Here is a 25,944-nt window from a genome sequence, read left to right as displayed (position 1 = left end):
AAACCCGCCTCAAAACCGCTGACTGTGAAATATCACGTAGCTCTTATTGAGACCAGCTTATTCAGACCAACAGCATGTGGCTCAATGCAACTACCCCTCTCACTGCGGATCATACTGGCCAGAAGTTCCTAATGCCAATTGCCTGACATTTCAGTAAATACTTGCTTTCTTTGCTTTCTTTTCCAAGATTTAGGTGAGAAGATTGATACCACTCTCAAATCTGTGTTGTAAACGTGTAGCGTCTAACTCTCATCTAACTCTAGGCAAGCAAGCAAATGAGAATATTTCCCAAACTTTAGTAGAGTTTAGATACACAACTGAGATTACAATAGCTGCTTTTGTGCACTCTCTAAATCAGTTTCTAATGACTGAAGTCTCCACTGCTGTGACCCACTTAAAGCTCCCACTTTGGGAGCCTTTGGTGAGTATTGATTGGCCGAATGTTTACAGGAACGTCTAAATGGGAGGTTAGCAAAACTCCATCACCACAACATTACTAATCCACATGATTTGAATAAAGCACAAGTTCACCAATTGGTCATTTTTCCTTTTAGATTCTTTATTTAATCAATGTTACATTAAACTAACATAAATAAAATTTTTATGAACAAAGGCACACAGTTCAAATATAAACAAAGAGAACGTCTGTACAGTTTGTCTCGATAAAACAAGTCTACTGTCTCCAAGCGAGAGAGCGGTCCAAGAGAGATGAGTTTCAGGGGGTTTGTTGTCAAAACGCTACAGCGCCGCCGCCGCCGCTGCAGCTGCAGCACAGAGTCTCAGCGTGAAACTGTACACTCTTCAATCCCCTGCGAGGAACTAGAGCGGTGGGCGCGAAGGCAAAAACGCCAACCGGGAACAACACCGGCTTCATGGGAAACCTCTGCCTGGAGGTTTACAATATGTGGATGTCCGTTTGTAGAAGTCCCACTGAAACTCATGTCCATTGTCTGTTTGAAGAGGCCACAAGATTCATGTCCACTAAATGAAAAGATTCAAACACGCAGCACATAGACTTGGAAAAAAAAAATGCATGGGCCGGAGGCGGGGTAAACACTCACTATGATTTTTGTAAGAGAATGACGGGGGTCAGTGTCGCCATGGTTTCTCTATAGAAGCGTTTGGTTGGTTGGCTGCTGCTTCCTCAGAATAATACGGCCAGTTGGTCATTCACAGTACTGGCAGGTCGCTAACTGTCCACTACAGCGTTCCTCCTGATGTGGAACTGAGTTCATGTACAGCCGACGACTACGTCAAAATGAGAAGAGGGCTGGGTTTGGTTTTTTCTGCGTCTGCTCCAGATCAATAAGGTCGATAAAATCCTCTTGTGTCCTGTGATCACCACCAGGCTCCTGTTTTCACAGGATAAAAAGAATGGTTTGAGTCCAGTCAAGTCTGTTGTGGCTGAGCTGTTGTCGGTTATCATCCACCTCTGAACACTGGATGAAACAGGTGTCGTCCTTTGCGTTCTGTTGTTCCTCGCTGCAGTCCAGTCCGGTCGGACCCAGTCGACTGCAGAACTAAACCACTGAGCATTTGCAAACATGTCTTAGACTGTTTTAACCTGTTTAGAGCAGCAGATGGGTGAAGTTTAGTCTAACAAAGTGATTCCAGTAGAGCTGGTTAAAGCAACAGTCATCATAGAAATTTCTGTGCCTTTCCATCCTAAGTGGAAAACTCCACCCATCTCACACCTCAACAGACTATAACAAAGTATGTGCAAATACAGACGGATCCAGGTCTGATCCAGGGCTTAGACAGCGACAGTGCTGGGTACCTCCTCGTAGTGAATGATAAAGTAAGGGTAGCTCTGGTCGTCGTTGAAGATGACATAGATCTGGGGGTCCACCCAGTTGTCCACACAGGAGTCAAAAAGGTCACTGGAGGGGTCACGAGGGTTGATGGGTGGAGGCCGCCGCATGGAGGGATTTCCCACAGTAAACCTGTGTAAACAAAGAGGACAGAGACATGGTTAGTTGTGCGGTTGGGACTATTTACAGTAGGAAAAAGCTGCTAATAGCTTCCCATTCCGCTCGGCAAGTCTGGAGTTACAGAGGAATAATTTACCATCGAAACATAGACTCTTCTAAATTTAATGATTACAAGCATGCTGCTCCTGGGTGGGTTTAGGGCACCTTAAATAATATAAGCATATGCTGTAAGCACATGAAATGAATGTGCTGTATGTATATGAAATGAGCCAGCGCATTGTAACCAGTTTGTTTTTCCTCTCTTAAATATTCATGTTAAGCCCAAAAGACCTGTGATCCATCAGTCTTTGTTCACTTTCCTCTGGGTAATCAATAAAACATATTAAAATAAGAACATCTTCAGCTACAGACAAAGGCAGTGGGCAGAGGCGCTGAAGAATCAGTGTGTCACATATGGTTTCAGCCAGGCGAGGTAACCACACAGACACAGATAACTTCTTAATTGGTCCATATTCTTGCTCAGGTCTGGAGGCAATGTCTCCCTCTGTGCTATGGAACAGATTGAACCCAGGTTTGGTGTCTGGGGGGAGGATAATATGTGGTGTCTTTCCAAACCACCACACCATCCACTGGGCACACCAGTGGAGTATCTGGTGCAGCAGAATAATGCATGATGGGTTCAGCCAAATCAGCTGTTTTACATGCGTGGCTCTAGATTTGACTTGAGATTTTAAGGAATGGGAGGAGCATGATGCACAGCATGACTGCTTGATTGTTTATGGAAAAGAACCTCGCGATTTCCATGATCCAAACGAGTGCTCGCGTGTTCTGGAAACTGCATTTAAACGAGCGAGACAGAGTCAGAGTGGGATGTTGTTTCATGTTCGTGCTGGAGGGAACACACCATCAGCTCATTTAAGGACACTAAATGTGGAACCCCAGTAAAAACTGGGTACAAAGAGCCTCAGTTAAGAATTTACCGAACTATGTCGCATCCAGCTAACACATCAAACATTTAATCACCAACGCCTAATAAAGCCCTTTTTTTGCAGTGTTAAAGAAGAGACAGGCGAGAAAAATCCCTTTCACTACCAAAGACATGAAAAATTTCCAACTATCAACTTGTTAGCTGCAGCACCCACACACACCTGCCAGTGAGGACTTTGGCCAGGAACATGCAGTGGACTCCTTTGGGCGAGCGCTTGGAGAAGTTGTGGGAGTAGACGGCCTTGCGGGCAAAGTAGGAGCCCTGGCCGAACATGGTGGCGTGCTTGCCGCAGACCCGGGGGTCGAAGTTGTGCTTGCAGATGCCCTCCACCACGTCGGCCGAGGTGCCGTGGAAGAGGTGGCGTTCGCTCAGCAGCCGGTCCATCTCTGACATACGTCGCGACATGTACTCCTTCTTCCTGTTGGAGCAGAGAAAGGCAGAGGGTGAGACGGGATTTGTTGACGACTGTGTAAAGAGTTTATTATTTCTTAATTCTAACTGGACAAAATATAATAAAACAATAACTAGAGACAAAACAAACAAAAAACCCTCGTCATTCAGATCATCTCTCTGGTGGTAAATTAGTAAACAGCTGGGAGCAATCCAGCTACCTCTAAAGTTGTGATCGCAGCCTTGTTTGCTCTAAAGCCGGCTAAGAACATCGGGCCTAATCCGTTTTCTTGAGACACACACACACACACACACACACACACACACACACACACACACACACACACACACACACACACACACACGCACACACACACACAGCTCGTTTGATGGACTGAGCGGATCAATCGAGCATGCAGAGGTGAAAGCGTTTCAGAGACAGAGAGGCTGTGACCCGGGCATGACCTCCCACGACCCGGGAGCTTGTGACCTGACACACACCGTTCACCGCACGCATCTGAGCATGTGCACGCACGCAGCAGGCACGTATCAATTTCCTTGCAAACAATTACATCCAAATGTTGAAGATGAAGCTGCTCAACTTCCTGCCCCACATGCAGCCACGCAAACAAGCAGTTAAGGTTTCCCTGTCACGACCCGAGTGTGGGAAAAGGAAATCAACTGACATTCAGAGGGGGCATCACTTTCAGGGACACACGCAAACACACACGCAAACACACACACACACACACACACACACACACACACACACACTGTCAGTCATTGTGAAACCGTGTGGTACCAGTCAGTGTGGGAGAGTTTAACTGACAGCTGACAGGACCTGCTTTGCTCTAACCGCAGCGGTTAGCCCATTGTGTCGGTGAAAGGAACATCCTCGTCACCAAACATCTCTCTAGCCTATGAGTTCACACACTACTGCCTACCCACACAGCTGCTCCCATTTGCCCTTTTTCTTTTTTTTTTCTTCTTTCCTCTTCTCACCGCTCTGTGTTTTTGTTAAGACACGCTCTCGTTCGTGTTTCTGTCTGCAAATGAAGGCGCAGCTGTGTCTTCTGAAATATTCTCGAGTTCAACGACAGAAATGTAGATGCGGTAAGAAGGTTAACGGTACATTTTGTGCCACAACAGCAAAATATGAGAAACTAGGACAAAAGAGGAACCAAATAATTTAAGACAACAGAAACCACACTGCACTAATATTTTGGTACAACTTTGGGTTATATAAGCATAGATATGAAAGACTTATTTCGGTTCTAGGTCTCCAAGTGTGGTCAAATCTCTCGACTGAGAAAACAAATTACGATCAAAGTTAAAATCGTACCGTTCTCATGACACAGTAGCTTGTGATCATGTGAGCGGTTCAGCAGAGTTATGTTCAATAAAACAACCACAAGTGCGTCAAAGTCATATGCTGCAGCTGCAGCACACATCGAGTTACGGAAATAATACATGCGATAGAGTTGAAGACATTGAGACCTGTCCACTGCAAACTTTCTGACCATGAGAGGAATATTTCCTCTGGTTTTTTTAAACATAGCGTCATGGCTGTCATGGGTGCTGGTCACGATTACTGGAAGTGGGTCGTGTATTTGAGGTTGGACTGACAGATGATATCTCCAGCAATGAGGAAGTGCTGTAAAAAAAGAAAAAGAAAAAGTAAAATCTCCTTGGCTCACCTCTTGTACTTCTCCCACAGGAAGGGGTTCTGCACACGCTGGATCTTGATGATCCTGAACTTGGTCTCCGACACCGTCTTGTGGAAAAGGCTGTACACCGTCCGGTAGCTGCGGTCTTCACGTGAGACCGGCACCTGCAGGAAGTCCTGGCTCATTGTCATGGGCAACCACGTTTCAGGAAAAAGGCTGGGTGGGTTGGTGGTCGTCGGCGAGAGGGGATGCGACGCCGAGAGATCCATGGATGAGGAAGAGGAGGAAGAGGTGGCGGAACAGGGGAGGGGAGATGATGAGAGGCCGCCCAAAGTCCTAGAGAGAAAGAAAAAATGGCACAATTATAGTTTGTAACTTCCGCACTAAATGGTTGAGTTTGCAACATTGCCAGTCAGTCAAAGACATACACAGAGCACACATACTGTATATAAAAAGTACAGTATATATGCACACTCGCAACCTGTTCCTGGCAGCTGTATTTGTGTAGTTTCTTTTACCTAAATGTGGTAACGTTTTATTTTATTGGTCCCATAGTTTCCTATAATTTCCCAGACAGGAAATGAGACGCAACTGTAAATTCAAAGGATGGTTCCTGGAAGGAACTATTTAATGAAGTGCTAATTAAAATGGAGACAGATAATTGTCTGGATGTCTTAATTAATTGGAAGTGTCACATACACTAACACTTACTTGCTAGTGTAAATGACTAGAGTCCAGAGGATGCTGCTCAACAGCCTAACATGCATACATGTCAAATAATATCATAATAATGAATCAGTGTTTATTCAGGTTGAGATGGAGCGTTGATTTTCATCAGACATTCCACTGGCAATCAACAAGCTCTCTGTGAAACTCAACACAACTAACAAATAACTGTCTTACAAGTTTGTTTTTATTTTCCCTCTAATTTGTAACATTACATAGTTCTTTCCAGGCAACCTTTCAGGAAATTATTAGGAAATCCCAGAAAATTAGACACTACCTACAATACAATAAATAATAAATGGAAACTGTGACCACATGCAGCTTAGAAAAAAGGATTTTTGTAGTTTATAACCAAATCCTTCACATACAGTAAAACATGCATGAATGTCTGAGCATCAGCCAACTCGGAGCTTAAACCAGGGCCTCAGCTGAAGGGCTGAGATCTGCCGCACAGCACAGTTATAGTAGGAGCTTTATAACAAAGCGAACGAAAGCACCGACCACAAGCCATACATCGCAGCATGCTACCTATCTCTCTTCCTTCCTACAGCTTTCGCTCCCATGTGTTTCCACTCAAAGCTGCATCCGAACGCAAAACAAAACCGCCGCGATGAACCGAAGCGCCTGCGCTTCCAAAATCACATCCCACCAACTGTCAACAATGACATCAGAGCGCTGCGGAGTGGAGCGGCTCCACAGCAGCCGCCAGCCGTAGGCGACCAAACAAAACAGCAGGGCCGCGCGAAAATTAAACCCAGACACCAAACAAGACAACGGGGGGGGGGCAGAGCAAAGGAGAGACGGCAATGACAGCAAGGGAGAAGGGAGAGTGAAAATGCCAATTGCGAAGCTGTCATGAAAGTGACAAAAAAACTATTGTGTCTGGCATTTGAGTCAATAACAGTGGTTTGGCTGTCAAGTTATCGCTCTCTAAGTGTAAATGCTGTTAGCCCTATCAGCCATGAGAGAGTGTGCATGTGCATGTGTGTGTGTGTTGTCAAGAGACTGTGATCAGTGTGACTCTGAGTCAGAGCGACGTTTTTGGGTTTTTTTTTCCCCTCATCTCGTTTCTCTCTCTCTCTCTCTCTCTCTCTCTCTCTCTCTCTCTCTTATCTTGTCACTCCGGTCTCGATCTCTTCCCGCAATCGATGTCTCTATTCCCCGTGCGCTTTGAAGAGATCACAGGCAGCCTGCTGCAGAAAACAAGTGCGAAATGAAAAGGGACAGATAACAAGAGAGTGATGGAGTTGAGGAGAGAAAGAGCGAAAAAAGAGAAAGATTGGGACAGATAATAAGGGAGGGAGGGGATGGCTGAAAATAACATCATTGGGAGAGCGGGATGACAGAGGGAGAGGGAGCGAGGCGGGGGGGGAGTGCCAATCAAGCTAATGACCTCAACCTCTAAGCCTAGCACAGATTGTTCCTGACACACACTCACACACACACTTGTTTTGGTCACTTGGGAGGACACTGCATTGACTTGCATTCATTGCTCTGAGGGGAGAATAACAACAAAAACAAACTTTAACTAAAAAAACAAGTGTTACAGCTTAGATTTTGGCAGTTTGCCTGCCCTTTCTCCTCATACTGTAAGGGTACGATCATATTTTTGTCCACGCAAAGCGATTAATTGAGGCACACACAACAAACAGATGAAAAAGTCCTGGGAACAAATCCCTAGATCCAAATTCCAGCTCCCCGCAGTCACATTTCACACTCCTTCACTCAGCAGCTCCACTCTGCTGCGCACCCAGTCTGGAAACCATTTAGACCTCTCTCACTTCCCCTCGCTGTGCTCGCTGTCTCACTCTCTGACTTGCTGGCTCTTTCTCCCTCGCTCCTTCTCTGTCTCCTGCTCCCTCCATCTAATTTTCTCTCTCTTTCCTCCGGCTCCCGCTCTCCATTTTGTCCTCTTGTTGCTGTCAAGCCCCCGCCTGGGAACAGCTCGTGCTTGCGTACGCTCTGTGTGGGACACTGGCAGGACACCGCGACAGAAGCCTGCTCGGCAGAGGAAGTGAAACGTTCTGCAAATGGGGTGAGATGACTCCACTTGTTTCCAATCTGGTATCGCTTGTTTCAGGAATATCACTGAGGCAAGTGCAGCAGGTCGGATCACTTCACTGCTTGAAAGAAAATGGCAGCTGAGGGATGAAAATTCCTGAAATCGGCTTATATCCTCTCGAAAGAAGTGGACAGATTTCATCTCGTTCACAGATTTTCTCACTAGTCATGAGAAAAGTGCAATTTAAATCACTTTGGTGGATATTTCTTAAATGGTGGGGGCTCGCTGGATTGATTTTTTTCATCTCTCATGTCTCGTCTGTTCTCATTTGCCTCATTATCTCATTTTCCGTCTGTCTGGTTCAGGCCTGCTTCATCCTGCCCAGGACGGCTCCTGCGTCCCGGTAATCCTGCCTGATTTGCCGAAAATCTGAAGTTTTAATACGGGTTTCAAGTTCGGCTCAGGCTGCCAATGTGCAACAGCACTGGAACTGATTAAAGGTGATGTGGTGTTCTGGGGCTTTTGAGTATTCAGCCCTGACTGTGACATTAGCATTGTGTACTGACCTCTGTGTGCCTGCCAGTCTCCAAAAAGGGACGAGGACGCTCACAGAACACAGACAGCCAAAGGGAGACAGTGTATCACATACCGAAGAGCCAACTCTGCGTGTGTGTATTCCTGTGCGTGTGTTGCTGGGCACTTTATGTAAAATCGTGAACTTCCAATAGTCAATGTGGCTTCATATCCAAAATACAAAATGTTCTCTAACAAGGTTGAGATGTGAGTGCTAAACGATCTGTGAGCTCTGCCAGAGAGCACAATGTTAACTAGAGGGGGGAGTGACAGATAGAGAATAGAGACAAAGAGACTATCAATCAAGTGATTGACCTCTAAACTGGGGACTGACTGTTCCCGACACACGCCATGCTTACGATGAATTTCTCTATAAAATTTCATTGCAATCCATTTAATAATTGACCAATGGTGAACCAAGCGACATCCCTAGAGCCAAGCTGGCAGCATGGCTAAAACAACAAAAACAACTAGGCTTGGCCTCTATATTCATTTGCCTCCTTATTCTAAGAGGGTATGCCTTTACTTACTGTAGGTGGGGTGTAAGCATCACAGAGGACATGAACATGGGTCGCTTCTTGATCTGACGCCTGAAACCGAAGACGGCGTTCTGCTGGAAACCCTCCCTGATGTTGAGGATGTACTGGTTCTGGAGCGTAATGAACCGCACCTCCTTGAGGCCCCTCAAACTCGCCTCCTCTATGAGCTTCACCACCGGCTGTGGAGAAGAAGAAGTGGAAGGGTTTAGATTCGATCGTTTTATGCGGTTGACCATTCTGCATTTTCATTCAACAAAGGAGGAAGGGAGAGTTGGGAAATGTCAGTGAAGTGTGGCGCAATGTTCAGATAACAAAACGCTAATCTGATAACGAGTCTCATCACGAGACGCAAACTCACACGGGTAGAAAAACGTCAATCTTTACTGATTTGGTGAAATAAATTGCAATTGGCTGGGGACAGCGGCGTCACAAGGGGTGTTTAGGTGTGCATATGTGTATGTATGTGTGTCTAAATTGATCCCATCACAGTGGCTAGACAATCGATCGGTGTGGGCAGACTTAATGCGTCTGGCCTCGTGTTCACTGAGTGTGCACGCAAACAAACACACACACACATAAATACACTGGGCGGCTCACCTCAGAGTATTCCCTCCAGCCAAAGTTGTCTCTGCAGTAGTACTTCCACACCGTGTGACAGCTGGGGTTGGGGTTTGGGTTCGTTGTGGGCATGGGCAGCGGGCTGGCGGGGGTGGTCAGTCGTCGGACGCGGTCGAACTCCAGGTCGCACACTCGCATCGCCCCAAAGTCTAAGGAAAACACTCGGCCCCTGAAACGCAAAGTTAAAAATCATTGTAAAAAGAGCAAGCGACCGCTGCAGTCAGCATGAAGAAAGATATTACACATTCAGACGGTTGGCTAGCATGTGGCTGTGGCACGGTGACCTTGGTAAATGGCTACAGCCTCGTCTGGTCATGCGGTTGCTGATGAAACCTTAATTTAACCCGAGTGCCCAGGAGCAAGACGACAAACCTCTAATTGTTCACTCAGAATGAGTCACACAGGATGACGGCGACGACACAACTTACATGCCACATGCAAACATGCAGAGAATAGAAACAAACAAGGCGTACGTGATCAAAACATTATATGCTGAAAACATGAACGTCACTGTAATGATTCACGTTAACCTTATTTTAACAACAGCTCCTCAGAAGCTAAAGCAGACCTGATTCTGTCAAGAGTTAAATGGCATAAGGAATACGCTATTTCTGCTATATCAATGTGTGGCATGGCAGCATTGTTATAGGATATTTGCGCTCTCTTGCAGAGTTAGATGAGAAAATTGAAACAACTCTCACATCTGATGAGGAAATATGAAGCTACTGCTAGCAGCTGCTAGCTTAGCCGGCTATCTTAGCTTAGACTGTGTTAACAATATAACGTGTTAGTGAGTGAGCTTAGGGGGATGCTGTTACCTCCGGACAGGGCGAGGCTAGCTGTTTGCCCACGTGTCCAGTCACAGCTAAGCTAAACAGCTGGTGGTTGTAGCTTCATATTTAGCATACACACGACAGTAACTGTCAGAGAGAAAGTGAACAAGCAAATCTCCAAAAGTGTCGAGCTATTGCATCAAAACTTTGCCTCATATTCTTTTTTACACTCTCATCAGTCACGTTCAGCTGCAGAACAATGATTTTGTAATATGCTAAAGTGCTAAGTGTTAGCATCTGCTAAGCAAATAAATGATTAATGGTGGAAAAGCATAACCTTATCGTGTGCATACAACCTTTAACCCTCTCTGTCTCGACAAGTGTGGGTCAAAACCCCATTGTGTGTGTGTGTGTGTGTGTGCATCAGTCTGTCTACATTAGTTCTCCATAGGGCCTCTGGCAAATCCTTTCTGGGTCAGACATACCATCATACATCATACACTGGCACGCTATGCCATGGACAGCAGACAGACACACACACACACACACACACACACACACACACACACACACATATATATATACAACACATACACACAGAGAGACATACAAACTTTGCGGGACAGTCACACACGCAGAACACACAAAAACATGCACACGGCCTGACAGTGTTAATGGGCTCACTGATTTTTGCCGGGAAACTAATTGGATGTAATGTCAAAGGTTAGACATCGGTGAGTGTGTGTCTGTCTGGAAATGTGTGTGTGTGTGTGTGTGTGTGTGCAAGCAGGGGTTGTGTTCTGCCTCAGGTTTGTTCTAAATTAAGCACATGAATTACAGCCTTTAGAAGCTTCCCATTTAAAACTCTGAGAGGAGTGCGTGGACTTGATGAGTTATTAGTTGAACAGCCTAGAGAAGTGAAAACCTCACATCAAGTATTCAGTTTCATTACTATCAGTGCAATTACAGGTCTCTGGGTGTGCACACACACACAAAAAGACACACATCATTAGTTTCAGTCAGGAAGGTTCTGCTGAGTTGTTTCTTGAAAACATATTGTATGCACATAGATACAAATGCTAATTTGATACACTACAGTTACAGTCAGTGTTTCTGCTAAGTCATGGGGTGACTGCATCTCTGTAAGAGGAAGTGAAAATGGAATTCATTCACTGAGCACATGCAGAAACAAAACAGCAACTCAGAATGAGTCACTCGCTATCAGATCACCAGACGACCAGAAAGACAAGGTGGACAGATAACGCAGATGTCCACGGGTTACTGTAATCTGAACTGTACTCAGACATTCAAGCGCTGTGACTAAAAAAAGCGCGTTCCCATTTCATTAAAGACAAACAGAGAGTTCAATTTGAATATTAAAGGCAGAGACAGAACAGAGCAACAGAGGAGAAAGGATGATGGTAGCAGAAAACAAATTAACTGTGAAAACAGTGCATCCTTTAGTTCAGCCTGTTCTCTTCTGCTCACTTTGTTTTGTTAATTCCTTCTCACTTTGTTCTGTCATCTCTCTGCTCTGTTCCTGGTTTCACTGCTTCTTTATGTTTCTCCACGCACCTCTGTTCTCTGTACTTTCTGTCTGAAAAAGAAGGTACTGTGGATGCACCTGCATGGCCTTCTTTCTTCCTTTTACCGTCTCTAAGTACAGAACACTTTCTGCCTGCAGCTGCATGTTATGATGACGAGAGCTTCTGGATATCTGCGTGTGAACTCGAGTGTGACTATGGCGCACACGCGCACGTATAATCAGGTTTTATTATGAGGAAGTTGAGCAATCTTTGTTGCATTTACAGGCTGGCTCCCCACCTCACCGATTACATCGGCCTCTCTCTCACACACAGTCAGATGAAGACAGGTCTCCAGAGAGGTCAGTCAGTGATTTCACACAGTCCTTTCCCCTCCCTCGCTCCCAGACTAGTTTGTGCTGTTCTAAAAATAAAATTCCGGCGGTTAAATTAAGTGCACTGAGATTCTGTGCTTTCGACGCGTAGGCCAATCAAAAACTGGAAAGAGGCGCGGGGCACGCCCACCCTGGCAAGGTCGACGCTTTCAAGACCACGCTTGAAATGTCGGGCCGCCCCAAGCTTGTGCAAAGGTGCGCACGCGAATGGCAACTGAAAACGCAAATCTGAAGAGCAGATTTGGAGCGCCGCATTTTAGTTTGCCAGGAAAAAGACTTCCAACTGCTGATCAGGGAGGGGTGTTTGTATGCTAAAGGTGAAAGAAGAAGGCCCTTAAGCAAAGCACGTGTGGCAAAAAATGTACCAAAGCGTCTCTGTTCTTGTACCGAGCAGCTCCCAGGTGTGAATGTGTGGATCAGTGTTGAATGTGGGAGCAGGAAAAAAAGAGTGAGCGTGTTCAGCGGAACCTTTCCCTGGATGAATAAAGGTTAAGAAAACTCACTGCACAGTCAAAATGGCTCTTAATCCCTTACACTGCCTTTACCAATCACACACACACACACACAACTTTGAACTTTCTCACGGCTGCACACACAAGGACCCGCATACCAGCATCAGTCATGCTATTGTGAACGTCACAGGCTAGGAAAAAAAATAACATGAGCACACACATACTTTGGACAGGTTTGTGCACACACGCACATCTTCATCCAGTCACGCCTTGATAAGTCAGTCAGTCAACCAAATCTGCTGACAAAGGCTTCTTACACACAGACACACACACAAACACACACACACTGCCTCGATGTCATGGGTTTGCGTTATTTCCTAAGGCGATTCACTTTCCAGTTATCTGTACAAATGTGCCTCATTTGATTTCTGTTTCTTAGTTTTTAAGGCTGGTGAATAACATTAAGTCAAGCACACACGCGCAGGGAGAGAACAGTTAGAAATGTGCTCTGTTGTCTGCTGCATGTCCTGGATCGTTCCTGTTAGAATGTGTCTCTGTCCTCCTCTACAGCAGATCATCAAGCTCATAGTTCAGGGTGCCCTCTCACTGAGTCCTTTCAACCTGGCTGTGAAATTTTAAAACTCTTCCCAGCATACAAAGAGTGCAAAGAAAAAAAGCAGGGGATAAATGAGTTGGAGATTAAAAATAACACGTAGTGACGCTTGAAAAAGAGAATAGCTAATAGGAAAAAAGATAAGAAAAACACAAAGAAGAGAGTGATACTGGTTGAGCGCAAAACACACACACATTTCCACATCTCTCACACCTCTTTCGGCCCTCGAGGGACAATTGAGGAATGAAAAAGTGATACAAAGAGAGAGAGGAGTATGGTAAAAGACGGGTAAGAAAAGGAAGCGTAGAGGACTGGAGACAGAGGAGCGATTGCAGAGATAAAGGAGGAAGAGGTGGAAAAAAGATGGAGAGATAAAGGCAGACTCTGAGTAATAAGGATACCCAGACCTCATCCCACTGATTCATGGCGTGAGCTGTCTGACACGTTATAGCCACACACACACGCACAGTGGCTGACACACTCACCAATTATCTTGACACCACCTCCTTTCATACACACGCACACACACAATCACACGCAAACAAGCTCTCGTAGACCCAACCATCTTTGATTTTTCATTCATGACACAATAAGGTAACGTGGAATCCCCCGTGACACACACACACACACACACACACACCTTGGTGTCAGGTCGCTCTGCCCTGTGTGCCCGTTGACTCTTTATGTCAGTTAATGACAAGCAAGGCTTTTATCACCTGGCTGACAAAGAGACTCTCTCTCTCTCTCTCTCTCTCACACACACACACACACATGAAAAATGTGTGCCTAGTCATGGTTACGCAAAAATCTGGAAGATGTTTGTCAAGTCCGAAAGTCGCCCCTTACACATATATTACTGGAAATTGGCCTGATTATGGGAGCAGAATTTGTGTTTTACTGTACATAACAAACATCATGTAATACTCAAATCAGTCAAGGGGGAAAATAAATGTGGGGGTATTTTCTCTCTCTCTCTGACACACACACACACACACAACATAAATCTGTTAGCGAGCAACTGTACAGCTGAAGATTATCACAGTCTAACTTTTAGAAGCGATGACTGCGACATTCCTCCTTACTGCTGAGTTCATGACTAAGGCGGATTAGCCCGACTTCCATTCCTGCTTATCATATGGATGGGATTAACCTGTGCTATGGATCCTACACACATGGGAACAGCTCAGCACAGAACACACACTCACACATACATACGTATTACAAAAGGCTGCACAGGACATAATCAGATATGGGCACACAAAAATGCTGTCCACTCCCTCTCTTCCGCACACACACACACACACACGAACACACACACACACAGAGCAGAAGGCAAAACAGGCCTGCGTTGCCATACCGACAGTAGAGCTTCTTAAGTCATCTGCTGCTCTTTACATCACTAACGATGTTATCATTTGGCTCTGGTAACCACGGTGATGCCTTTGCCCAGTCTATGTGTGTGTGTGTGTGTACTTGCGTGCATGAAAAGGCAGGCTGGATTGCGTCTCTAAAGAAAAGTATCAAAAGAGCTCTCTCACACACACCCAATGCAACACAAAGCTTCGAGTAAATGAGTGAACTGAGCGCTGAATAGCCAGAACAGTGTGAACGCTCCACCGTTTACTGACTTTCATGTTTGCCTCTCATCACCCGATCGGCTGCTCGGCTCTTAAGAGGCCCAGAACCAACACTGAGCATACCCAGCGTCAAGATATAACAGTTTAATAACATTCACGTCCAGGAGAGGCAGGTCAGCCTCCTCTTTCAGCTCTAGCCTGTGGTGCGAAAAAGCAATGGATCAGAAGACTGCAACAATACAAAAAAACCCCCACCTATTTAAACCAGGAATTAGCCTGTGATTAGCCTGTACACGAATGGCTAAACATGCAAAAAAAACAAAAAAAAACTGCAAACCTGTCAGAGATGTCATGTGTTTCAGGAATGAAAATATTTTACGTCATGTGAAATGTTTTATGTTACGTTTTCACGCTGCCATTCCCATACAGCCAAACCTGTTTTCAGGATCAGGGTAAGAAAAACTTCAAACGCACATTCTTGTGTTGAGAGATGACAAAAACGTAGCTCCAGAAGAAGCAACAGGGAGGATTATGGTGAAGAATGTCTACAGTGGGAATGTATTTCACAGCCACAGACTTTTAAAATGGGCTGATGGTGTCTGGGATGGTAAAATTAAGTGAAAACAAGTGTGAACTCGGTGATTATCTGGCTTGTAACAAAACTCAAATACTTTTTTAATTATCAGATAATATGTGTCAGTCAGACTGAACTTACAGAACATCACACAGAAATCCAAAAGAAATGTCTTAAACAGCTTGTGTGCTAATCAACCCATGAACAAATACAAGCATTTGTGCTGTGCAAAATCTTAAGTGCCCATACAAACTAAACCACTTGCTCAATATAAAAGGAAATAACATCATCATTATTATTACAATGACAGCAAATATGTGTCAAAATTACTGGTGCAATTATTGTGGAGTTTCAAGTTTCTACTGGAGTTTCAGTCAAGTGAGCCAGATGGTCTTGTCTGACTGTATGAGAGCGTTCACACACTCACAAGGCCTCTGAAGAATTTGGGTTGACACCACCAGGTGCATATCCTGTTTGTGGAGCAATATGCACTTTGCATAGAGTTTCAGTTGAAAACATGAGTCAACAGGGCAAACACACGGACACGTACAAATCCCTGTACACACACACGCACACATACAAAGCCTGCCTCTGTGTGAGTGTGTGTGTGTGTGTGTGTGTGTGTGTGTGTGTGTGTACTATCCACACAGACATAAACAAAGACAAACACATATGGTCACTGAAAGAGTTCAGCTAATCATGAGCGATCTGGTGATGTGACTGAAGGGGGTTGTGGATGTGGTTGATAGTTCTGCGGTAGGTTGGCATAAAGCTTGTCATTGACCATGTTTACATGGATAAGACGGTGTCCACAGTTGCTGATTAACACATTATGAGATCATACAACTCTTCGACTCGATCGATCGATCGATTGAAGATGTGTCTACACGCTCACTGAACAAAGCCTGGCAGCGTGTTTGCTGATTTTGGGACAAACGTGACAGTTTAACTGCTCGACAATGTTTGCTTTCTGCACCTGCAAACGTCACAAGAGTGAGTCCCTTAATTGATTAACAGAAACTTAACCTGTACATATTTTGATAAAACGATTGATCCACAGATGCCAAACGTTGTCTACTTCCAGCTTCACGAGTGTGAGGATTCGCTGCTCTTTTCTAACTTATATGATGGTAAACTGAATATATTTGCGGTCTGGACTGTTGTGCAAAACAAGACTTTTAAAGACGCCACAATGGGATTGAAAAGAATGTTACAGATCGAACAATTGAGAAAACACTGGCAGCTAAATCTTTAATGAAAATGACCGTTAGTCAGAAAAATATGCCAGACATCAGAAAAGGGTTTGATGGCAATATTTCTAAGAGATTTCCACAAACACAAAAACACGGGATACTGGGTTTATCAAGGGATAAGACTGGAGTTCAAGGCTGAAGTAAATATAGTCAACAGGAATATAAACAGAATCAACGACAAGCAAGCTGTGTTCCGAATGAGGTCAGTGGACTCGACGTGCTCATTGTGTGCGAGCGCGAGTGTGTGTGTGACTATGCCTGCATACCGTACAGTTTCACAGGAAGTGGTGCATGCTCCTTTATGTCACCCCACTGGGGCTTGCCAAGTGCTTGCATGTGTGTGTGTGTATCTACGTGGGTGTGTGAGAGAGTGAAAGAGAGGTTTATCTCTGTCTGCTGAAAGGCGTGCGTGTGAGCACTGCAAGCCACTGAGCTTCTATGTGCAGCCGATTCGTGTGAGCGCCTGCGTGCCAAGCAGTGTGTGTGTGTGTGTGTGTGTGTGTGTGTGTACACAGTGGTGTGCATGTCTATGACCGAGGGAAGGAGAGAAGCTGCCAAGTGCGTCTGTGTCAGTGACCGCACACGGCAACTGAGGGTCATAGAAGTTCACAGCTTTCTGCCATGAGTGCTGTAAAGTCTGGTTTGGAGCTCCAGCCAATCACAGGGTGAGTTTGGGAGCAGGTAAATGCAGGAAATAGATAACCATTATCAGGGCTGGGAGGTGGAGTGCCATGTCTACACAAGGGCCAATAGTTGATATGATACACGCTAACTTGAAGGCACGTGAAGGCCAAAACAAACACACACACACTGGAGATAAAAAGCACTAACACACACTTTTGCATTCATGTGCATTAATAAGTCACATTCACTGTATTAAGAACTGTGACAGTAAGACTCATGCACGCACATTCACTTGGCTGCAGTCCATCAGTCACACACGCACAGAACAGCTGTGGAGTCAGAGCCTTCGGTTTGTCACCGGTAGTGAAACCAAAGAGGAAGCTAGGGCTGATCTCGACTGTTTCCAACACACCGAAGCAGACGCGCTTACCAGCGACGAGCAGCCTATCAGCTTACTGCACCATTGTTGCCATGTCACAGTGTCAAATATTTGTTAATTCATAGGTACTTGTGACATGGCAACAATGCACCTATCAATTTACCACACGGTGGCCTTTTACAGGACTCACAATGTACTGGTGTGGGTGCAACGTACTGTACTTTGCAACTCTATCAATCCAGGGAGAGGATTTTCAAATTGTTCTGCAATTTTCATTTCAAGACACTGGTATAAATATCATTTAAGTGTCGTTGTGCAGAACAAGCAGACGTGCTGGAAACCAACGAGTTCTCCACAAGTGCACAAATTACAGTTTCAGTTCCTATTCTGAATTGATTGAACTGAAAAGAGTTCATAGATACAAAACAGAAACACAGGAACTCTCTGTTGCCACTTCCCCCTTCCAGCAGGACCCCGTATCTAACAGGACATACAGTGGACACATTACAGGATAACAACCTGCAGGCTGCAGTCAAAGAGATACTCACTGAAACTTGAGCCTGACTTGCTCATTGTCCGGGTTGCAGTACAGTCTCTCCAGCTGTTCCTGGGAGTCGTCTGCAATGCTCTGCCACGTCTGACTGCTGCTCCTGCGGATCTGCCAGTGGAAGGGCAGGACGGTGTGGTGGTGGGCACAGTCGTTGCCATAAACACACTGTCCTTGGAGGAAATCCACACAGATGTCCACTGAGTCTGACTGGTGCGTGTGATACTGGAGCTGGGTGAGCAGCTCAAAAACCAGGTCCAGAGAGGCCTCTTCGCTTTTATCCTGAAACAGCACTCCTTTGTCGGGCTGCAGGATGAGGGGATGGGGGTCCTGGACGCCGGTGCAGTCTTTGACTGGGAGGTTTTTAGACCCAGAGGGTAAGAGGTCATTGCTTTTGATGCGCCCCTCCTGGTGAGGAGCCTGTGGTGCAACAATGGGAGGTATATCCCTGCTGGGGGGCGTTATTGTCACTGTGCTCCCGGCCGCCCTGAGGCCAGGTTTCGGCTGAAAGCAGCGGCTGTCGGGGGTAGGATCTGTGATCTTGGGTCGCTCCCCTCGCCGCTCGGTCTCCTCCAGCTCCGCAGTAGTATCGGCTATTTCCACATCACCGTCCCGGGCCATCAGCCCCGGTACTCCAGCCCCAGCAGCGGCATTGTCAGCAGCTCCCGAGTCTTTGAGACACACCTGGCCCATACAGTTCTGTTTCACCACGGCCGCTGCGCACAGGGTGCCCGGAGTCCGGCCCGGCTGGTTCCGGGGAACAAACACCCCATCCCCGGACACCAGCGCGTCTGTGCTTAGTAAAGTGGTCAGGATGGGATCCTCCAAGGCGCGGTGGAGGCATTTGGCGTCCAGTTTCCTCTGCTTCTTTTTGAAATAAGGTTTCACCAGAGGTATTTTGTCCGGAAGCCCCACGATCTGCTGCTCCGTGAAATCTTCCCCTTCGTCCATGTTTAAGCTCACATCCAGCGAGATCCCAGTCGGCACACCGTCTGCGGATTTCTGGAGAATGTGCAAAGTTTTATCCATGATCCCCTCCTAAACCCCGACAGTCCTGAGAGAAAGAGAAAGAGAGAAAGAAAGAGGTAGTCATCAAAGTCAACACCTATAATCCTATAATCTTAGTTTCCACGGTGAAGTCATCCTGGCGCATATAAGCGCATATTAATAGGTTGCGTGAACGAGCAATTACGCCATAAAAATAACTGTGAAAAGTCATCTTTCCTTTCCTGGAAAGAAACCCCTCGCTCTCGGTGCTGAAACGAAACCTGTTTAACCTCTCCGACGACAGCTACAGGCTGGCCTGATCCCGTAATGACCCCGCGGATACAACAGGAATAACGCAGCAACAGCCACCATAATGATCTGCTGACACAGGCACATTAGAAGATAAGCCCATATTGCAGGAGTAGCCTGTTACACCGATTCTCGTCAGGGGGGGAGACACGGCTTCACGCCGCTCCTTGCAGCCGCTAACTGAAGCGGAAAAATATGACCTAATCCTGCTGAAGGGAACTTGTGCGCAGAGTCACCAGCCTCAGATTAATGGTGTAAAAACGGGGATGTGTGTATGTTTGCTTTTTATTCCGGTGTCTTCGGTCTCTTCGCTAACGTCATGCCTGCAATTGCAGCTGCGACTCCGCGCAGCAGCGATAAAATCATCGCTGTAACAAAACCTCTCTCTCTCGGGACGATATATTTTGATCACAGGAGTCCGATACGCGGCCGCTGCCGTCTACGTGCCGCTTACACATCGCTGCCCGAGCAAGTTTGCACGTAGGCTACGGCCGACACACACACACACACACACACACACACACACACACACACACACACACACAAGGCACTGCGGCGCAGCAGCGACAAAAGACAAACGGGGCACCCCGGAGCTTTATTTCACCGCGGCGCTCCGGCAGCCCCCCGGTTCAGAGAGACTTCTCCCGCAGACCCGGAGCTGCGGGCTGCGCGAGTTTTTAAAGCCCCAAAGAGCGAAACACTGCAGCCAGCGGGGACAGTGATTTTGTCCTAGCGCAGCTTCCCCGGAGCCGATTTTAAAGAGAAGACGGACACCCTGTCTGCATTTCTCTGACACCGAGACAACAAAACCCTACCTGCGCGATAAAGTCCGCCCCTCTCCCCCCAGTCTCGACACTCTTTGGTGGGTAAAATCCAGTGCGTACATCGGCGGAGCTCCGTGTCCAGTCCGGGGATGATAGTATCCGTGTCCGGACTACGCCGCAGTCCGGTTAGGTTTCTCGTGTCCCTCCGCTGCCCCCGTCGCTCTCATGCTCTGCCTCTATCTCACGTCGTCCGTCCCTCTCTTTGTATCCTTCTGCCGGATAGAGCAGCGCCGCGAAGCTGGGACCGACAAAGAGCGGAGCACAGCTGTGGCGACAGCCTCTCTGCCTGCCTCCCGGCTCCGCACAGCCAGGCCCCGCCCCGTAACCTGGTCAGAGGCGGCGCTTCGCTTCAGAGAGAGGAAGAGGAGGAGGAGGGAGAGAGTCGTCTGGTGGCGAGCGGATGAAGCTGCACGGGGGTGTGGGGACCCTTAGGGGCCGTTGTGCCGGGCCCCGGAAGTAGTAAAAAGCCAACTGAATGCAAAAAATGTGAATACATCATTCATCCATTAAGTAAAAACAGTAATAAGCAAACATGTAAATGATCCACTACAAGTAAAACACCTGCTTTAAAACACAGGTCAGTGAAGTACATGCATCATCATATTATTACTGAAACACTGGATATCGTCAGATTGACATGTTAAGGTCCCCCCAAAACTAAGATTTATAAGAGTTGAGTCCCCTACTGACCCACCCCCGAAGTGTGTATGTACCCAATCACCAAGTTAGTACCCAAGCGTAACCCAAACTGGACCAATACTAGTTGCCCACAGGATTTCCCTTTGTGAATTATCCTCAGGCACTTTAAACACATGTCTGTTCAGAAAAATGCATCACATGATCCTTCTTCGTATACTTTACTGGTGCACAATCCCAAACAAATTAACATGCAGTGAAATGGGTTTTTTGGGGGCCCTATGGGTCTAGGGCCCTGGGGCAGTTGCATCTTTTGCCTGGTTGGTAATCTAGACTGGGTTAGTAGACATAGTATGAGGATTGCTTTTTTACCATTGTTTTACAACCTGGCAACACAAAAATATTGGCCTATGATTCATCTATAATGATCATAATAAAGGACTTTTATGAATATGAATAAAGAAATTATGTAGCAGTTAGAAACCCAAAGTATGTCTCACAAGAAAGTGGTTATCAGAATTTTATTGTTGTAGCTGGTCAAGCTAATTAGTAACTATAGCAGTCAGATAAATGGGGTGCAGCGAAAAGTGCGACATTTACATGAGAAATGCAGTGAGGTAGAAAATAAAGTAGCATGAAATACTCAATAAGTGCCTTAAAAATGTACATAAATACAATACTAGAGCAAATGCTCAAGTATTGTATCTATGTATCTCAAACATGAGATCATTTGTGCATACAAGAAATGTGTTAATTGAAATATCGTATTAATTAAATCTTGTTTGAAGATGATTATCAGAACTGTCGCATCAGTTCTTGTAAAGAGGCGAAACTCCATTTTCAAGCATTTGTATGTTGAAGCACACCGGATCATTTCACAAGACTAAACATGAAACATATTGAGACATAATGAAAATTCTTCCAAAAGCAGATGTGAGGAGAATTAGTCATTTTCTGATACCTATCTGGTGTTTATTGCTTTCTGACAGTAATTAGGAAGCCTCACTCTGTCCCGTGCAGCTGATCTGTCACATTTCCATAAAGGAGTGTAGTGTTTACTGGCTGTGCGTTGACTCAGCTTCTCTCTCCTCCCTGTTTTACCAGAAGTAGTGTTTTAGGAACCTGCTGTGCTGCACCGCCTTCCGCCCTAAGTTTCGTTGTTTATAGACCATCCTGCTCAGCCAAACATTTTCTCGCTTCTTGAGAGGATTTCTCAAAAGGGCTGGTCTCTAAGCACATAATGCAAACTTAGCACCTAGTTGTTTACGTCAGATTATAACGGCAGCAATTCAGGGATTCTTGGATTTTGCGTAACATGCTGTGTGTGGCAAGAGTTATCATTTTGGGCAATCGCTCTCCAAATAACACTACCTATGTGACATCAGATTAGTGGCTTTAAAGATAAGTCTGCTGTCACAGTCACAAGCTGTGCTCTATTATTCCCTTTCAACAGGAATTAGAGACTGATTTCTATAAAGGGCCCTACACCTAAATACTAAATCAAGCTTTTAACCCATCTGTGTTTAGTGCAGGGTTTGTCTCCGTGAGGAGGCGAGGCAACAGTAGGATGAAACGTTCAGTCTTGCACTATTGTTCTAGAAAGTGAAATAACAGGAAATTAAAGTAGCCCTCATTTCCCTCTCAGGATCCCTGTGGGAGCCACTATGGCGGAAACACTAAATTGAATATGTTATTCATGAGATTACCTGCCTATTAATGAGCCCATCAACAGCGTTTAAGCATGTGTATCTTTTAGCATCACCCACCATTAACCCCCTGAACTTTGATGACAAAGGTCAAAAGGCCAGACCTCCTGATACCGTGCCACATGCAAACCATCTTACCCCACAGCACCCACAAACCACCAACAGATCCCTGAGCACTTTTTTAAATGATTTATTTTTCCGTATGCAGGCCGCAGACTACCGTTCGAGAGGTCAGAGATTAACAGAAATGTGTACAAACGGCTTCCAGACAAACACTGATGCCGTCAAAGGAGTTCCAATGAGGGCTAGTAATTGGGAAATTACAGGCTTGCTGTTGAAGACATGGGAGAGCTGACGTATATGAGAGTAATTGCCTGGTTGCATACCGGCGGACCTCGAGCATTCCTCCTCGGCTGACATGCATAACGACGTACTATTGTTCAAGTTTTGACTTGTCTCAGAGGACGCCCTATAAAAGAGATACCTGCCTGCCAACTCCTGCTCGCTTGTTGTCTTACAAAAGTCAGTGAGCTATCTTAACACATGAAAGAACAAGCACTGCAATGATCCTTTAATACATCTGGGAAGGACCGCTGTCATGAAGTGGAATAACCTAAAGAAACTGCCGTCGTGTCTTTGGCGATTGAAATACAGGATCATACTCAGACTCGCAGTGAAAATGTACATGTCCTGATGTGTCATTGGTCCCTATGGTTAACTTTCTATCCACTTGCCTCCATGAAAAGGAGGTCAAAGGTCAGAACAGCAGGGTGGATGCTTGCAGGAGCAGGAACATAAATCCAGGCATGTTTTTAAAGCCACGGCGGCTGTGCTCAGTCCCGAATAAAACGGACAGTAAACTAATTCTACAAACCAAAACCACATGAAAGGGCATGAGGTGGGTGTTTGTAAGTGGCAGAGTTAAGGTGCCGTGTTTCAGCCCCCACCCTCTGAATCTCATCTGTTCACATGCCTGCACACAACACAATTACTGGAGGCAGATCAGTTACCACTGGTGACGGGCCTTCAGCCTTGACACGCCTGTTTTACACACAAAACAGCTCTATGGCGTGGAAACATAAAAAAACATTTTATTGAGGTAAGTGGTGTTGGACTGGAAGTGGAACCCATGGGTGCCATAAACAGTGATGAAAGTCTTGCTGTATAATTATTGTCATTATGGCCAGTAATTTTGTCGCTTTCATGTGAATCACAATGGGCAAATTTCTGTATTTTACACAACTATAGAGAAAGTGGTTTTATAGGTGGAAAATAACACATTTTCTCATATATTACACCCTTCTGCATGTACTTTAAGAATATATTGCCATTACTGGTTCTTTACTTTTACTCAAGTAAAATTTAGAATACAGGACTTGTAAAGGAGTATTTATACATCGCTGTAACTAAATAAAGGATCTGAATACTTCCTCATATCAAGCTTCACTGATATGAAAGCAGCGTTTGGCTATATATGACTAGACTTCCAGATATGTGTGACTTCCAACGCCCATAGCAGGTGCCTTATTTGATGAGTCAGCAACACAGCTTGTACCATTCGTTCAGATAGAAACTGGTTCTGTTTGCCTTGTACCACCTCTGATCTGTGCCAAAACCTTTTTTTTTTATGACTAATTGTTTAGTGTGAGATGAAACACCATGGAAATGAAGGGGTTCGTGGGCTGTGTCAAATTGCCACACGAGTACAGGGAAAATCCTCGTAATAATGCTAAATAAGGGGCGGTTATGGATTTTTAAACTTTTTTTTTTATGATTCAATTTTAACACTCTTTTAATCCGGCCAAAGATAGAACACGGCACATGGAAAATTGCATGGAGTACCATTAAGAATAGAAGGGATACACATAAGTGGAAGTAGCAGTAAGATAAAAAACAGCTCGGCTAAACAAAACATTAAAACATGCCGGCATATACCCGTCTTACAGTGGCTGCTTCGGATCTAAAGCATACATTTTTAGCTCTTTGGTTCAATGAAATCCAAACACCTGGTTTGTGTTGCATGCAGCATGAACCGAATCGGCAGCTACACAGTCGACAAACGGTCAAACAGCTTGAATTAATAACATTTAAACACAGTTTTTTTACTAATATCAGTGGTGAGCTACCTGCAGACTGCATGTACCCAGATAGACCTGTACACTGGGAAAAAAAAATCTCTCTCTGAAATGTGAGCACACCAAGAGGTTTTTGAGGTGAGCTAAAATAGTTGAAATGGTTTCATGTATTCTCTTCGTGTATTGTTATATAAGAAAACAGGAAACACAGGGAGAAAGACATTTTGTGCATTTTACTGAGTAGAAAAACCTGCTTCTGGGAGACGCTGCCATTTGTCAAAAAAAAGGGCAAATTCTTTAAAAAAAAAAAAGAGGCAGTGAGATGATGTATCCAGGTAACTAAAGCGGTTGGGATATTAATGGGTGGAGGTGCTGGAGGAAGGATCTGTGGAGGTGGTGCTAACCCATTATGATGCTCCCTTCCATGCTGCAGTATTAAATGGCACCAGGAATTTCTCTATTGAATCTTCCTTCAACACAGCTTGGGATCACTCTGCACACTACTCTCGTTTTCTTTTTTTATACATGCTATCGTTATTCACTCGCTCTGAAACACAAAACACACAGACACCAAGTTCTTTGTGATCTAACCAGTCAGGTTACGTATAAATTCCTCTCCCTCTCTCTGCCAGCAGCATGTAATGTGAAATAACCAGAATAGCTGAATCTGAAGACTAGTTGTGTTTGTATGTGAGTGCGTGAGCTCGGTCTTGCATTGCTGCATGTGTTGTCTGCACACATGCCAGTGCATCAGATTGCAGACATTAACTTTCTTACACAGTGAGCCATGTGCCCTCATACAATTTTTTACAGCTGAGTCACGTGTAGTAGCATGTGTGTTAGGGCTTCGTACTGTTGAGACGTGGGCTGAAACCAGGGATGTGGTGGAGGGTGAAATCACACTCAGTCTCATCTTTGTATTTGTAGCATTGATTTTGTGTTCTTTCCTGCCAGCTTGGTGTAATAATTTCCGATTTCATATGAAGCATTACAGTAAAGAGCTTAAAGTGTGTAAGCTGCATTAACACAGCCTCAGTTTGAAATATATGAATTTTAAGTTACTCTGACTGAGCTGTAACTATCAGGTTAAGCAGGTGCTTGCAGCTCCGCGGGGCTGCACTAAAGCACAGCAAAGCTTTGAGCTAAAGGCTAATACACACGAACATGCTCACAGTGACAATGCTAACATGCTGATGTGTAGCAGATATATTGTTTATCATGTTCTCCATCTCAGTTTAGCGTGTTAAACTGTTTTGCAAATGT

The 25,944-nt window shown here is 45.3% G+C and overlaps 1 protein-coding gene across 1 annotated transcript; it reads right to left on the bottom strand.

The window, feature by feature from the left end:
• Positions 1 to 538: 538 nt before the first annotated feature.
• LOC121609530 (TCDD-inducible poly(ADP-ribose) polymerase) lies at positions 539 to 20,545 on the bottom strand. Its single transcript, XM_041941187.1, has 7 exons — positions 20,256 to 20,545; positions 18,146 to 19,198; positions 9,414 to 9,603; positions 8,808 to 8,995; positions 5,007 to 5,312; positions 3,080 to 3,337; positions 539 to 1,943 (listed from the first exon to the last, which is right to left on the bottom strand). The coding sequence occupies exons 2-7, from the start codon at positions 19,171 to 19,173 to the stop codon at positions 1,754 to 1,756; spliced, it is 2,160 nt and encodes a 719-aa protein (XP_041797121.1). The 5' UTR covers positions 19,174 to 19,198; positions 20,256 to 20,545; the 3' UTR covers positions 539 to 1,753.
• Positions 20,546 to 25,944: the final 5,399 nt, after the last annotated feature.

This window comes from Chelmon rostratus, chromosome 7 (assembly GCF_017976325.1).
Source record: "Chelmon rostratus isolate fCheRos1 chromosome 7, fCheRos1.pri, whole genome shotgun sequence".
NCBI lineage: Eukaryota > Metazoa > Chordata > Actinopteri > Chaetodontiformes > Chaetodontidae > Chelmon > Chelmon rostratus.
This window is presented reverse-complemented; position numbering and strand designations above follow the sequence as displayed.